At 37.7% G+C, this 12,234-nt stretch overlaps 1 protein-coding gene across 5 annotated transcripts in view; it reads left to right on the top strand.

Moving 5' to 3' along the window:
- COL25A1 (collagen type XXV alpha 1 chain) overlaps positions 1-12,234 on the top strand; it is a 414,275-nt gene that overhangs the window by 343,333 nt on the left and 58,708 nt on the right. For all 5 annotated transcript variants that reach the window (XM_034772163.1, XM_034772162.1, XM_034772161.1 and 2 more), the window contains exons 16-17: positions 47-82; positions 4,799-4,843. In XM_034772163.1, the coding sequence (XP_034628054.1) occupies positions 47-82; positions 4,799-4,843 (81 nt within the window). The remainder of the gene's footprint in view (positions 1-46; positions 83-4,798; positions 4,844-12,234) is intronic.

The raw sequence follows: 12,234 nt of genomic DNA, 5'->3' as shown, positions 1-12,234 counted from the left end.
GATCTTGTGGTTGTTTATTTGTTTGTTTATTTAATGTTTCAATTAGGGAGAACCTGGAGAATCTGGTCGGCCAGGACAAAAGGTAATACATGATAGCATTCAGTCCCTTTTTTCCTCACAATTAGACTTGCCATCAAATTTTGTTTAGACAAAATATTAGTACTGGAGCTTCCCTCTTGCACATAAATTGCTTGTTTGGCAATAGCAATGATTGCAAGATAGTGCAATTTAACTGATTGCTCAAGGTCTGTACACATTTTGTTTATGCTCATTTTGAGTTTTGAAAAAAGCTATAATAAGAATGACACTGGCTAGAGTGAAAAGTGAAAATTAGAATAACCCCCCAGTCTTAGAACTACAGGGCACTTTTTTCCACATTGAAAGTTTGCACTATCTCAGCTGCCTGAAACTAACAAAGAATGGCTCTGGTGTTTGAATGTTGACAACTCACCCTTGCATGTTTGACTAAATATTGACCTGCAGATTATAGTATGTTATTACACCTCGTTAAGATGAAATAAATATTGACTCTAGAGCTGGATGTTCTCTCTCACTTGTGCTGCTAGTGAGGAGCTAAACTGGTGGAAGCGAACACAAGCATTGAAAAGTTAGGAGCAAGTAGCTCCACTATGTGCTACCCCCCCCACACACACTCACCCTTCCAGAGAAGCCTTTCCACTGGACACTGTGCAGCCAGAGCTTCCTTGGTTGGGAGGAGATGTAGCAGGGGAGCAGCTGCTCAATATGGCATGCTGCCCTCTTGGCCTAGGAAATTGTCAATAGGAAGTCAATGGTGCACCAAGCAGCATTACCTGCCTCCTCCGTGTCTTTGACCCTTTTTCAGAGGATAGAATAGGATGCAGGCACAGATGGGCAAGCTAATGACTGTGTGTCTCCTCAAGGAGCCTGAAGGTGCTGGCGCAACACCAAGGAGAGGTTGGATTTTAAAACTACAATCCTGGGATGTGTGGGGTAGCAGTTTTGCTTCCCTCTGGAGTCTACAGGGTTTCCTGGGAACAACCCTTCACCATCCCCCACCTCTTGTAAAGTCAGAAACCTTTCCCCTATCCCAACAGGAGAACTGGAAATTTATTCCGTAAGGTACACTTTGGAGATTTTCCAGTACTTAGGTCAGGGGAGAAGTAAAATCATATACTGTATATAGGGAATATCAGGCCAGCTATATTCTAAAACTCAATTCCTTTTTATGGCCATATGGAACTCTGAGAAACCGTTTTTTTTAAATCAGTAAAAGAAAAAATTGCAGCTGAGTTTCTCTACTTGGCAGATTTTAATCGCAATGATTTGTAACAGACTGCATATGACTATTATGATATGCAAATTAAATTTGTTAGTAAAGCTCAGTTTCAAGTAGGAAAGCCAGTGAAAGCAGTTTTAACTAGCTAACCTCTGGAATCATTGTGCATCATGTACTGTATGTTCTACTTGGATAATAAACTACAGAATGTACTTTAAATGGTTAGTTTCGTACTCTCATTTGCTGTCTGCCAGGCAGGGAACAACTAGCAGTGATTTATTAGCAAGCTATTGATCTCACTGCCCAATACAATCAGGTTTGATATAATAGATGTAATATAGATAAATAACCAGTAGCCATGAACTCCATATTCTTTTGGGGTTTTATAAGATGATGAGTTTGTGTTTGTGTGGTTGCATATGATGTAATAGAAAGAAAGTGCCAGGCTTTTGTCTCAAACATTTACATTGCCCAGGATATTTTGAATACTCATTCGCTCTCTGCATTTTATAGTTCTCTTTTTTTAAACTTACGAATGAATTGGAGCATGATCCTTAAAGGCACTGAGGTCTTCAGCACCTTGCTGTACCAGAAGGGACTGTGCACATTTTCTTACACTGCCCTTCCAATGCACCTCAGCCTTGACCTACAGTACACCCTCCAGTTTCAGCATCAGGCCACACTTGAGCATATATTGCCAGTCAGACTAAAGTGAGTGATTCTTTTGTGATGTGGTCTAGTGGCTACTTTGAAACCACAGAATGTATTTTACTTGTGATCTACTGTAAATCATATTTGAACTCAATACTTTAGAGGCAAAGGGCTTGTGGATTTATGCATTGTGCCACCTACCCCATATGTTTCCTTTCATTATATATGTGTGTGTGTGTGTGTGTTTATACACACCCACCCACCCACACACACACACATCTATATATATATGTATATATATTTTTCATACCTTACAATCTGGAGGCAAAAATATGTTCTCTGCAAGATCACTCTAAATGTAATACTAATAAATTGATGTGAAGATAATACTCTACATAAAAACAGTATCTCACTGAAATAAGATGGGCCAAAGTTTTAATGAGTAGATGCTGAGGTTCATAGTTGCTTGTGTTTACATGAACATATCTGTCAACTGAATGTGCAAAACAAACAGGTTATTGCTCATAAAATATCTGTTTGCATGAACAATTAACCAGTTTCTTGCACAAATGCACACGTGGACTTCTGCTTCTGGTCTTTAAAAATTTTACCCTGTGAGAAAAATTCTTCTTTCTGATCCACAGTAAAGGTATTTTATCCACTGCAGTGCAGATCTCTGTTGTGTAGTCTGTAATCCATCCTACATGGAACTCCAACTCACACCAGTCTGAGTTCAGTATATAGAACAAGTGCAGAATGTGCGATAGAGGTCTGAACTGCAGTGAATAAAAGACCTGTATTGTGGCTCAGAGGGTAATTTTGCCTTATATTTTTACTTCCCAGTGAATAGAGAATATAGACTAAATCCTATAGTTCTTACTCAGGCAAAACTCCCATTGCAGACAATGTGAGCTTTTCTTGAATAAATAATAAGTATGGAATGAGAGTTTGACCATGCTTATATATACACGTACAGATTAATGGATAAATACATATTCATCTATATTTACATATCACTCTTTAAATGAGATTCACTATTTGAGTGTAAATATAATGAAGACACACAAAAAAACTAGCAATGAGAAACGTTTATATAGGCATAAACTTGCAAATGTCAATTTCCCAGACTTTTGTTCTTTCCTATTATGAGGACACCATCTGAATGTACATCTGTTTTTACAGCACTCAATGGGAGTTTTCTCTGATTAAATGCCAAGAATTTGGGCTTCCATTAGTATTCACTAGAGTAGATATGTGTGGAGACCCACTGAAGTTCTAGATCTCAATGTAGAATTGGAGCCTTAGTCTTTACTCAAGAAAAACTCCCATTGTGCACCATAAAATAATAAAAAGGACAGAACGAAGACATCAAGTTTTGGTCCATGTTATGCATTTATTCATGTATTGATTCATATGTGAGGATATTTTTGTGTATGTCTGAATGAAATACGTCTCTGTGTGAATGTATGAAAAAAGGATAGGTGTGCCATATACATTATAGATGTAGCCCACGTATATTATATATGTTCTATAACAACTTATTTGACTGCTTTAGTTTGATAGACTGGAGTTTGTATTCAGCTTTTGTTTGTCCTTGGAGTCATTTAATCTCATAAATCATATCAACCTTATATTTTGAAAAAAAGTTAAAGAATGGAAATACTGTCCATTCAACTTCAATGAACTTCATAATAGAACACTAGTAATTGGAATGTGTTTTTAATCTTGCCTTAAAGAGTACATTTTAATCACTTTAGTTAGTTGGGGAGGGGTAGCTCAGTGGTTTAAGCATTGACCTGCTAAACCCAGGGTTGTGAGTTCAATCCTTGAGGGGGCCATTTAGGGAACTGGGGTAAAAAACTGTCTGGGTTTTGGTCCTGCTTTGAGCAGGGGGTTGGACTAGATGACCTCCTGAGGTCCCTTCCAACCCTGATATTCTATGATTAGATTACTTAGAATTTGAGTTCTCCAAGGCAGGGACTGTCTTTTTGTTATATGTGTGAAGTCCCTAGTACAGTGAGGTCCTGAGCCCTGATTGTGGACTGTGCAAGCCATGGCAATACAAATTAAAATAATAATAAAAGATCTATTCATTATAATGATTAAACATTTATATTAGAAATGAATTTTACTTATTTTAAAACAGGAGAAAAAGTCACATCCACTTCAATGACAGTAATTGACAGATTACAGTATTAATATCTTTGTTTCACTAGCATATCTGACTCTTCATGCAAGAAAAAAAAAGATGGAGTAGAACTTTTGGGTTAATACTATATTAAGACTGAATATAATACATCCTGTTCAGAGAATTACTCTTTAGACAGGAGTAATGGCCCAGTTTCTGTTAGACAATGGTAGGCAGTGTATCAACTGCTAATAGAATCTGCTGAAAATGATATCCTGTCCTCCATTTCTTTATTGTGTTTCACATTTAAAATTTCCAAAGTGGATTGTCTTTTTCAGTAGCTTCAGTCAGAAAAATTTGTTAAAATTCTGGAATGACTGAAATCTACAAGGAAGCTGGTTTTGGATCCTCCTAAAATGTCTACTATTTATTCCCTTTCCTTTTGATAAAAATACTGGCCAGAGTTTTCAACCTGTGTGTCTAGTTAATCTCCTAAATCCACAGGAAATGTTTAAGTCCTTAAATGTAGATTTAGAAGACTAAATTTAGGCATTCAGTTTAGACATTTTAGTTATACTTATAGGTTAGCAAGCCCTTTAATGTACATTGTGTTGGCCTGAGTATCTGTGATCCCTAAAATGAATAGCAATCACATATAGAGTATCTGATCTCCTACTATACCTGGTGTATACCTGGTTGTTTTCTGGATACCACTCATAAATGAATATTGTTCTGTAATGTTATGTGATTTTCCTGTGTAGGGTGAACCAGGTCTTCCTGGGCTTCCTGGACTCCCTGGGATAAAGGTAAATACAACCATAATATCTGTGTAGTGGTACTTACATCTTCCTAAACATTTTTTTATTTTAAAATGGATTTTGTTACATGAAGGCATCACACAGAAAATTGATCATCTCTATATGAATGAATGAAAAATATGCCTTACACTTTACTGTGCAGTAAAATGTCACCTTACTTTGGAAAAAAAAACCTGAACTACTTTAAAAATGTCTTTTTTTACATTTTTATTTATTTCAGGAAGCTTGTCATCAATGTTTGGTTTGCAGTTTAATGAGTATTTGCCAGTAACAATAGTCAACAGAACCTGCAAAGCTAACAGCCAGAGAACTGTCTTCATTATTCACAAATTGTGGAGAACCAGCTATGAGAAAAATGGTCTCTGCTCTCATTGCTTATTAGTAATTTCCACTGACAAGTCAAAATATTTGAATAAGACGACTTTATCCAATATTACCATTAAGCAGACAATCTGTGGACCAATAACTGGTTTATCTGCTGACTTCCAGTCTGCCTGTTATCTTTAGGCAAATTATTATAAAAGACATGCAGTCAGTTCAGCCCTGGCATAAATGTTGCATTGGGAGTTGCTGCCAGTTATACTGGAATTCAGTTTGATTCATACTGTATTATACTATAAAAAGTGAGCAGAGTTAAATGTTATGAATGAGAGCTGACTGGGTGGACTGCTTCTCTTTCATGGCATAGGTTATTCTTTCAGACAATGAAACCTCTTAGAATTTCCTTATATTCCATTTTCAGCATGGGCCTGTGAACAGCTGATGTAGAGCTTTTATTGTCTCCCCACTGAATACAGGGGATGAAATCCTGCCTCCATCAAAGTAAAAACTCCCTTTGACTTCAGTGGGACCAGGCTTTCCTTCAAAGTGTATAACATTTGCAGTAGCTTTCTCAGTGACAGTTGTCAAGTGCCACAATGTTTTAATTTAGTGTCCATTTTTCATTTGTGGAAAATTATAAGAGGAGTTGATTGGACATTTTACACATGCAAGAGCATGTGTGCTTATTTTAAAATCTGGACTTATGTATCTTAATACTGAAAGGTGCAGGACCTGGAGATAGAAATTATGTTAGGTCCTGTCTGTTCTGTAAGAAAGAACCATGGTTTAACTGTGTTGTGAAAGATCATGTTGCAAATGGATCCTTCAGAATGGTTAAATTTATAGTGTAGATGGGACCTTTATATACGTGAAGAAACACTTTTAGTCATTATCTCTATCTACTTTGGAAAGTCAGTATAGAAATAACATTTGTTTTGTAGTATGTCCATAGTATAGTTAAGTTGGAGGCCACTTCCAGCAGATTAATTATCAAGATCAATTATCAAAGTTGGTTTTGGCACTGGAAAACCTGAGATTATGAGGCAACCAAGCTAGAAGATCTTGTTACAGTAACATCTTCTGGAGGCTAGCAGAACAATCCCTCTTGAGATAGTTCCCATCGCAACATATACATTTTAATGAGGAGAAAGATGAAGCTCTTTGGAAAAAATCAGTGTCTCATCTCCTAGTATAGATTCAGTTCCTACAAAGGAATTTTCTTTTTTTCTAGATTTCTTAAGGGGACCGTCCACAATAATGAATTCTCTTTTGAGCACCCTTTGACTCGTGGTTTTTGATACTATTCTATGACAAAAAGAAACAGGAGTACTTGTGGCACCTTAGAGACTAACACATTTATTTGGGCATAAGCTTTCGTGGGCTAAAACCCATTTCATCGGATTCATGCAGTGGAAAATACAGTAGGAAGATATATATATACACAGAGAACATGAAAAAATGGGTGTTGTCATACCAACTATAATGAGACTAATCAATTAAGGAGACTATTATGAGCAGGAGAAAAAAAACCACAAGTACTCCTCATTCTTTTTGCTGATACAGACTAACACGGCTACCACTTTGTTTGCTATGACAGGTGATCTGCAAAGACTCCAGTGACTGTTGCTGACAGCTGGACCCGAAAAAATCTAAAACTAATTTAAACATGTCTCTTTGGGCATGTCTAGTTGAACATTTAGTTTGCGGCAAGCTGGAGTGTGAATCTACAATGCTGCAGCCTGCCGTGCACTAACTGTCTGTGTGGACCTGCTGCAGCACACTAAAAATTCCCTAGTGCACTTTGCTTTCTCATAGGTTTGAAACAGCAGTATGCAGTCACCTTCAGGCTTTATTTGTGCTTTTGTCTCTTCACATACTATCATTTTGGACATGAGGGGAGCACAAAGAGGGGGATAGATAGGTCCACTTGAGAGACAAAAGATTAATGATGTGAGAAATGGATGAAGCATGAAGTTCTGGATATTGTGGAATAGATATTTTCCAGCATTAAGCCTCTGGGGTGATGCTGGAATAACGCAGGGTTCAGTGTAGAATTCACACCTGCCACATGAGAAGCCCAGGTTCAGTTCCCAGCCAGTTTGGTACTGAACTCTAGGTGTTCAGATACTATGGTATAAGGATCTATATAGAAGAGAACAGGGCCCTAGTGGTGAAAAGCCTGCCTGGATGTGTGCGGCATTGTCTGAGATGCCTTCGAATGTTATTTCACTGGGGAGCCTGCAGACAGCATTGCCACCTCAATGGTGGGCAGCATTGGTAGGACAGGTACTGGCATTGTATCTAAAATGCACAGATTCTTATGGAGCATTGGATGCCATTTAAAGTGCATTGACCAAACCCTCAAGGGAGCATGGCACTATGTAACCTATCAGTGGAAAACTGAATCCAGAAGAGAGGATCAAGAGAACATTAAGTGGTAGGAAGCAATCTTGGATGAACTAGTCTAGTGAATGAAGAAACAATAAAGGTACATGTACTTTGCCTTTGATCAAATTTACAGTAACATGGCCTACATCAGTGTACATTATGGAGAAGGATGCAGATGACTGAGGAGCATGTTGGCAGTTCTACTGTGTTCCAGATCCCCTTGGAATTGGCTGGTAGTCTACAAACTGATACACATAAGCTTCTTCAGGGCATATGAGAAGCAGGGCAGGGGAGACTTTCTCTTGTGCCATCTGAGAAAACTTCACTTAATGTCTTCCATTCTTGTAACTCTGATGGAGAAGAGAAGTACACAACACCTAGGCAGTCTCCTGTTTTATGGCTGTCATGTGATAAATATGAGGTATAACCTCTTCTGTTCCTTAAATGTGTCATTTCATCTACAAAGTCTTCTCAGCTAATCTCCTCTGAACCTGCCCACTGTGGCAGGCTGTATAATGAAACACAGTATGCAACTGTAAATATCAAGTACACTATTTATGGTACAAGTTTGAAAGCAATCTTTGTGTAAACTTCGTAAACTCAAAGGTCATTTCAATCAGTGAACCATACCTTTCAAGCTGCCTCTTATCTTTCTTGTGCTGGTTGTGGTACATTTGTAAAGGGATCCAGTAAGATATTTTGGAAAGAGTAGCCAAAGTCACTTACAACATTAATAAGTATCAGTCAGTAGAAAAGTTTCAACTTCATAATGTGCAATTATTCAATTAGTTATTTAATGCAGCAATTTAGTATACCTTCCAGATAGCCATTTAGAGGTTGGTTGAACATGATTTCAATCTGAATGAGTGGCAGCTTCTGAAAGGCACATTAGTATCTTGTGTGAATTCAGTATATGTAATAAAGACGTTCTTAATTATATTCCTCGGCTCATTCACTATATGCATACGGATGTTTTGGGAGTGCTTCCTGATCTTTCATCCCTTTCATTATCAACTGGTGCCACAGAGAGTACAGAACTTCAGTCAGTTATTTCCAAGACTGTGATGAAGCCAGCTGTGACATATTGTAGAAACTTTTCTTGACCACCTGTTGCTGTTTAGGAATGGCTGGAAACTTAATGAGCGTTTGAATGTTTTCCACTATGTCATTCAGGAAAATGAGTAAAGCACCTAAACACAGAATATTGACTCATCTCTGTGACATCTTATGTTAGCCTTTAGTAAGACCCTATTACTGATGCCGAAAGGATGCAGAATACTTTCAGTAAGACAAAAATGTAGTAACTTTGTTTTATCCTACTCTTCAAGAAGTCATAAAAAGTACATACAAAATGGCTCACCTATTGAAATTGGAGGCATTTGCAATTTCATTCATTTGTGATCTCTAGACCTTCTCTCAAGGTATTCTACTGGCCTGGTTAAATTTTGTGGCATTTAATCAATACAGTCATTGAATTTGACATCATCCCAGCTTAACCTCTACCAGAAGATGAGCTGTTTGCAATAGTTGGAGAACAGGCTTTCCATCATTAGACCTGATCTGTCTTCTTGTTCCTCTCATTTTATGAGACAAATACTGGGGCAAATCTTGAGGTCCCAGCTGAGTTTTTAATCAGTCCTTATTCAAGCAAACTCTCATTGAAGGATTTGGCTTCTCTGCCCTACTTGTTTTGTGACAGGGAGAGACCTACATTTAAGAGTTTGCTCTATTCTCAACACGGAGAGAGACTATTGAGTTGCCAAAACTCAGTCACCTACATCTTTCTACAGAGTTGCTTATATAGGCCATGTGAATTAGATCCAAGCCAACATACTCTGTTCCCAGCTGCATGGCATCATTAGAAATTTTGCCTGAGTAAGGACTCAGTAAAAACTGGCTAAGGACCTCAGGATCTGTCCCATGTTTGCTTTATCTAAAACAAAGACAATTCCAACCTTCATTTATGTTTTGTATTTGAATTTCATGATTTTATCTCTTACCATATCCCAGGATCTTGTTCCCTGCTTGCACACTTAGTGGCCTAAGAATCATGTTTGAAATACTTAAAACTTTTCAGAACCAAAGTTTTAAGTTCTGGGAGAGTCAAATAAACTTTGCATCCAATAAAAAGTGACTTCCATGCAGACAAAACTTTAGAAACAAAAGCCAAAAATTTCAAACCTGGGTGCCTAGAGTTAGGATCCTAAATCCCTTATTTAGATGCTATTGAACTGTCTTGCCATGGAGATGCTTACGCTCCATTCTCTTTTCCTTTGGCCTGGTCTGTTTAGTCCTTGCTCTGTTTTTTTGGCATTAGAGGGGTGACGGGTTTCCAAGGCATGGTAGCTCCTTTGCCTGGTTCTCTGTTGAGAGGAATCCACAAGTCATTCCTGCATTCTTCAGGTTTCCCTTTCTCTCTTTAAAAAAATTCACAACAGGTCTTACATTTTCCATAGTGTCCCTTATATCTCTGCTCCCATTGCCCCCATGCGTTGCTGCCAAGCGTACAACTCTTATTAGTCCTAGAGACCATCATTCCAAAAAATTCCTTCTTTCAGGGCAGAAATCAGAAAAAACATCAGAGCTGGATCTTGAACCCTTCTAAATAGAGCAGTTCACCTTGTGACTGGCATCTAAATAAAAATCCTTTGATTTTCAGAAGTGCTGAACATCTCACTGAAGTCACTGAAAGCTGAAGAAATTCAACCCCAAACTATCTTTTGTGAACACTTGCACAGCTTCCTAATATGCATGTGCCCACATTTGAAATCCCTGGTGAAAAATGCTGGTTGGTTAACTCCCACCCTTTCCTCATCCAAATAATGATGTCCTGGGGATAGGTTTTCTCTGGGAGCAGAAAAAATAGATAGTGCATGCAGGTCAAATGCTGGAGAGTAGAGTTCAATGAACTGTGTGTCATGATAAAAATGGACAGTGGCAGGAAGTAATATCAGGAGGGTTTATACTGTTTGTTACATTGATTTATAGACCTGCTTTCAAAAGTAGGTACATGGAATTATATGTACACAAAATTACATGTACAAAAATAATTTGCAGTTGTACACCTAATTTGAATATACAGTTACGAGGATTGCAATAGATGCATATATAAGGTAGCTGGATGCACAGAAAGTAGTTACACAACTAACCGTACATTTGCATGTCCACTTATCTAATTTCCTTATGTCATTATGGCAACTGCATAAATTAGGCATGTAATGGCTCATACCTAATTTTGAAAATCAAGCCCAGAATATGAACTCATCATTGACAATGGACTGTGAATAAACGACTAACTGTTGCAGGTGGCAAGAGCATTTACTATGGCATTCCTCAGGATATATGCAATTCTTTGTAATCCATCAGAAACAATATCCTCTGAATCCACAAAAGCCAGGATTTCTTTCCTGGAAAAGACACTAAAGTACTAGAGAAGTGGGAAAAGGGTAAAACATAAGTAACTGAAACACAGGATGTGAATTCTGTTTCCCCAAAAGCTGTTACAGGTTAAAAGATTGATTTGGTAGAGAGAAACTGTTTTACAGTGTCCTTTAATTTGCTTCCTTGTGCTGGATAAAGTCAGTCCAAATTTAGAATCCAGTTGAGAAATCTGAGAGTCCAATTAGCAGACCCAGGTATTCAGAAATCAGGGATTTTATCAGCCATAATGGAGACCTGAAATCAGTAAACTGAAAACACTCTTCTGATGTAATGCCACCATAGAAAATGTTTTCTTGGTTTCAGATAGTCATAAATGAAGTAAAAACAGTTGCAGTTCATTTTTAATATTAGCAACAAAAGCCCCTTAAATTTATCCTCTCATTCTTTTCTTCTAATAATTTAGCAGATCAATCATTGCAAAAGTTGGCTGCCTTTAGGAAAAAACAAGGCTCTTATTACAACAAATGTTTTTACTGTAATCCTCAAAAGCAGGTATCATGCTGACTTGAATTCTAATTAGCCTTTAAGTAAGAAGTATTCTGTATGACTAATGCATGCAGAATCATGACACATTAATCAGAATTATTGCCGATACTTTTAGCACCCTTGCAAATCAGCACATATTTTTCAAGCACCACTGCACTTTTCTTAAAATGAAAATTGGACTCACTAAAAGGCAATAAATGTTGTAGAAAACAGAGTCTGGTTATAAGCTGAAGCTTCGGGTTTTTAGGCAGGTTAAAGAATTATACATTTTGCCTCTAATGAATCATAAAAACTGAAGAAACGGTCATAAATACAAAACCAGAGATATTTTTCCAAGTTAAGAAGTTGATTAGGTAACTGGGTCGATCAGAAAGTCAAAATATGGTTTCATGGCTGATGAGGGAGCCAGGGAGCCTGTGCAACGGGGCACCTATGAAGCCAATTCTGAATTAGTATCAAAAATCGAAACAAAGGTCTAAGAAAACATGGAACATTGTTTATGGGGTTTCCCTTTACCCCTTTCATTTCCTGACTGTAAGCCAACTATTGTGGTCCTTCTGAGAACAAAATAGAAACAAAAAGACAGCAGATGCCAGTGTCTGAGAATCAACAGAGGAGGCAGTGGCTCAGATTTAGGCCTGATGTACTTCATTGCTTTCACTGAAGTTGCTTTATTTTGTTCTTTTTAATCTCAATCTGCCTCTAAATCTCTTAATAGCATAAAGGAAGGAATACAGCTCATA

Source organism: Trachemys scripta, chromosome 5 (assembly GCF_013100865.1).
Source record: "Trachemys scripta elegans isolate TJP31775 chromosome 5, CAS_Tse_1.0, whole genome shotgun sequence".
In the NCBI taxonomy this organism is placed as follows: domain Eukaryota; kingdom Metazoa; phylum Chordata; order Testudines; family Emydidae; genus Trachemys; species Trachemys scripta.
Note: the sequence above shows the minus strand (reverse complement) of the source record. Positions and strands in the feature narration are given on the sequence as shown.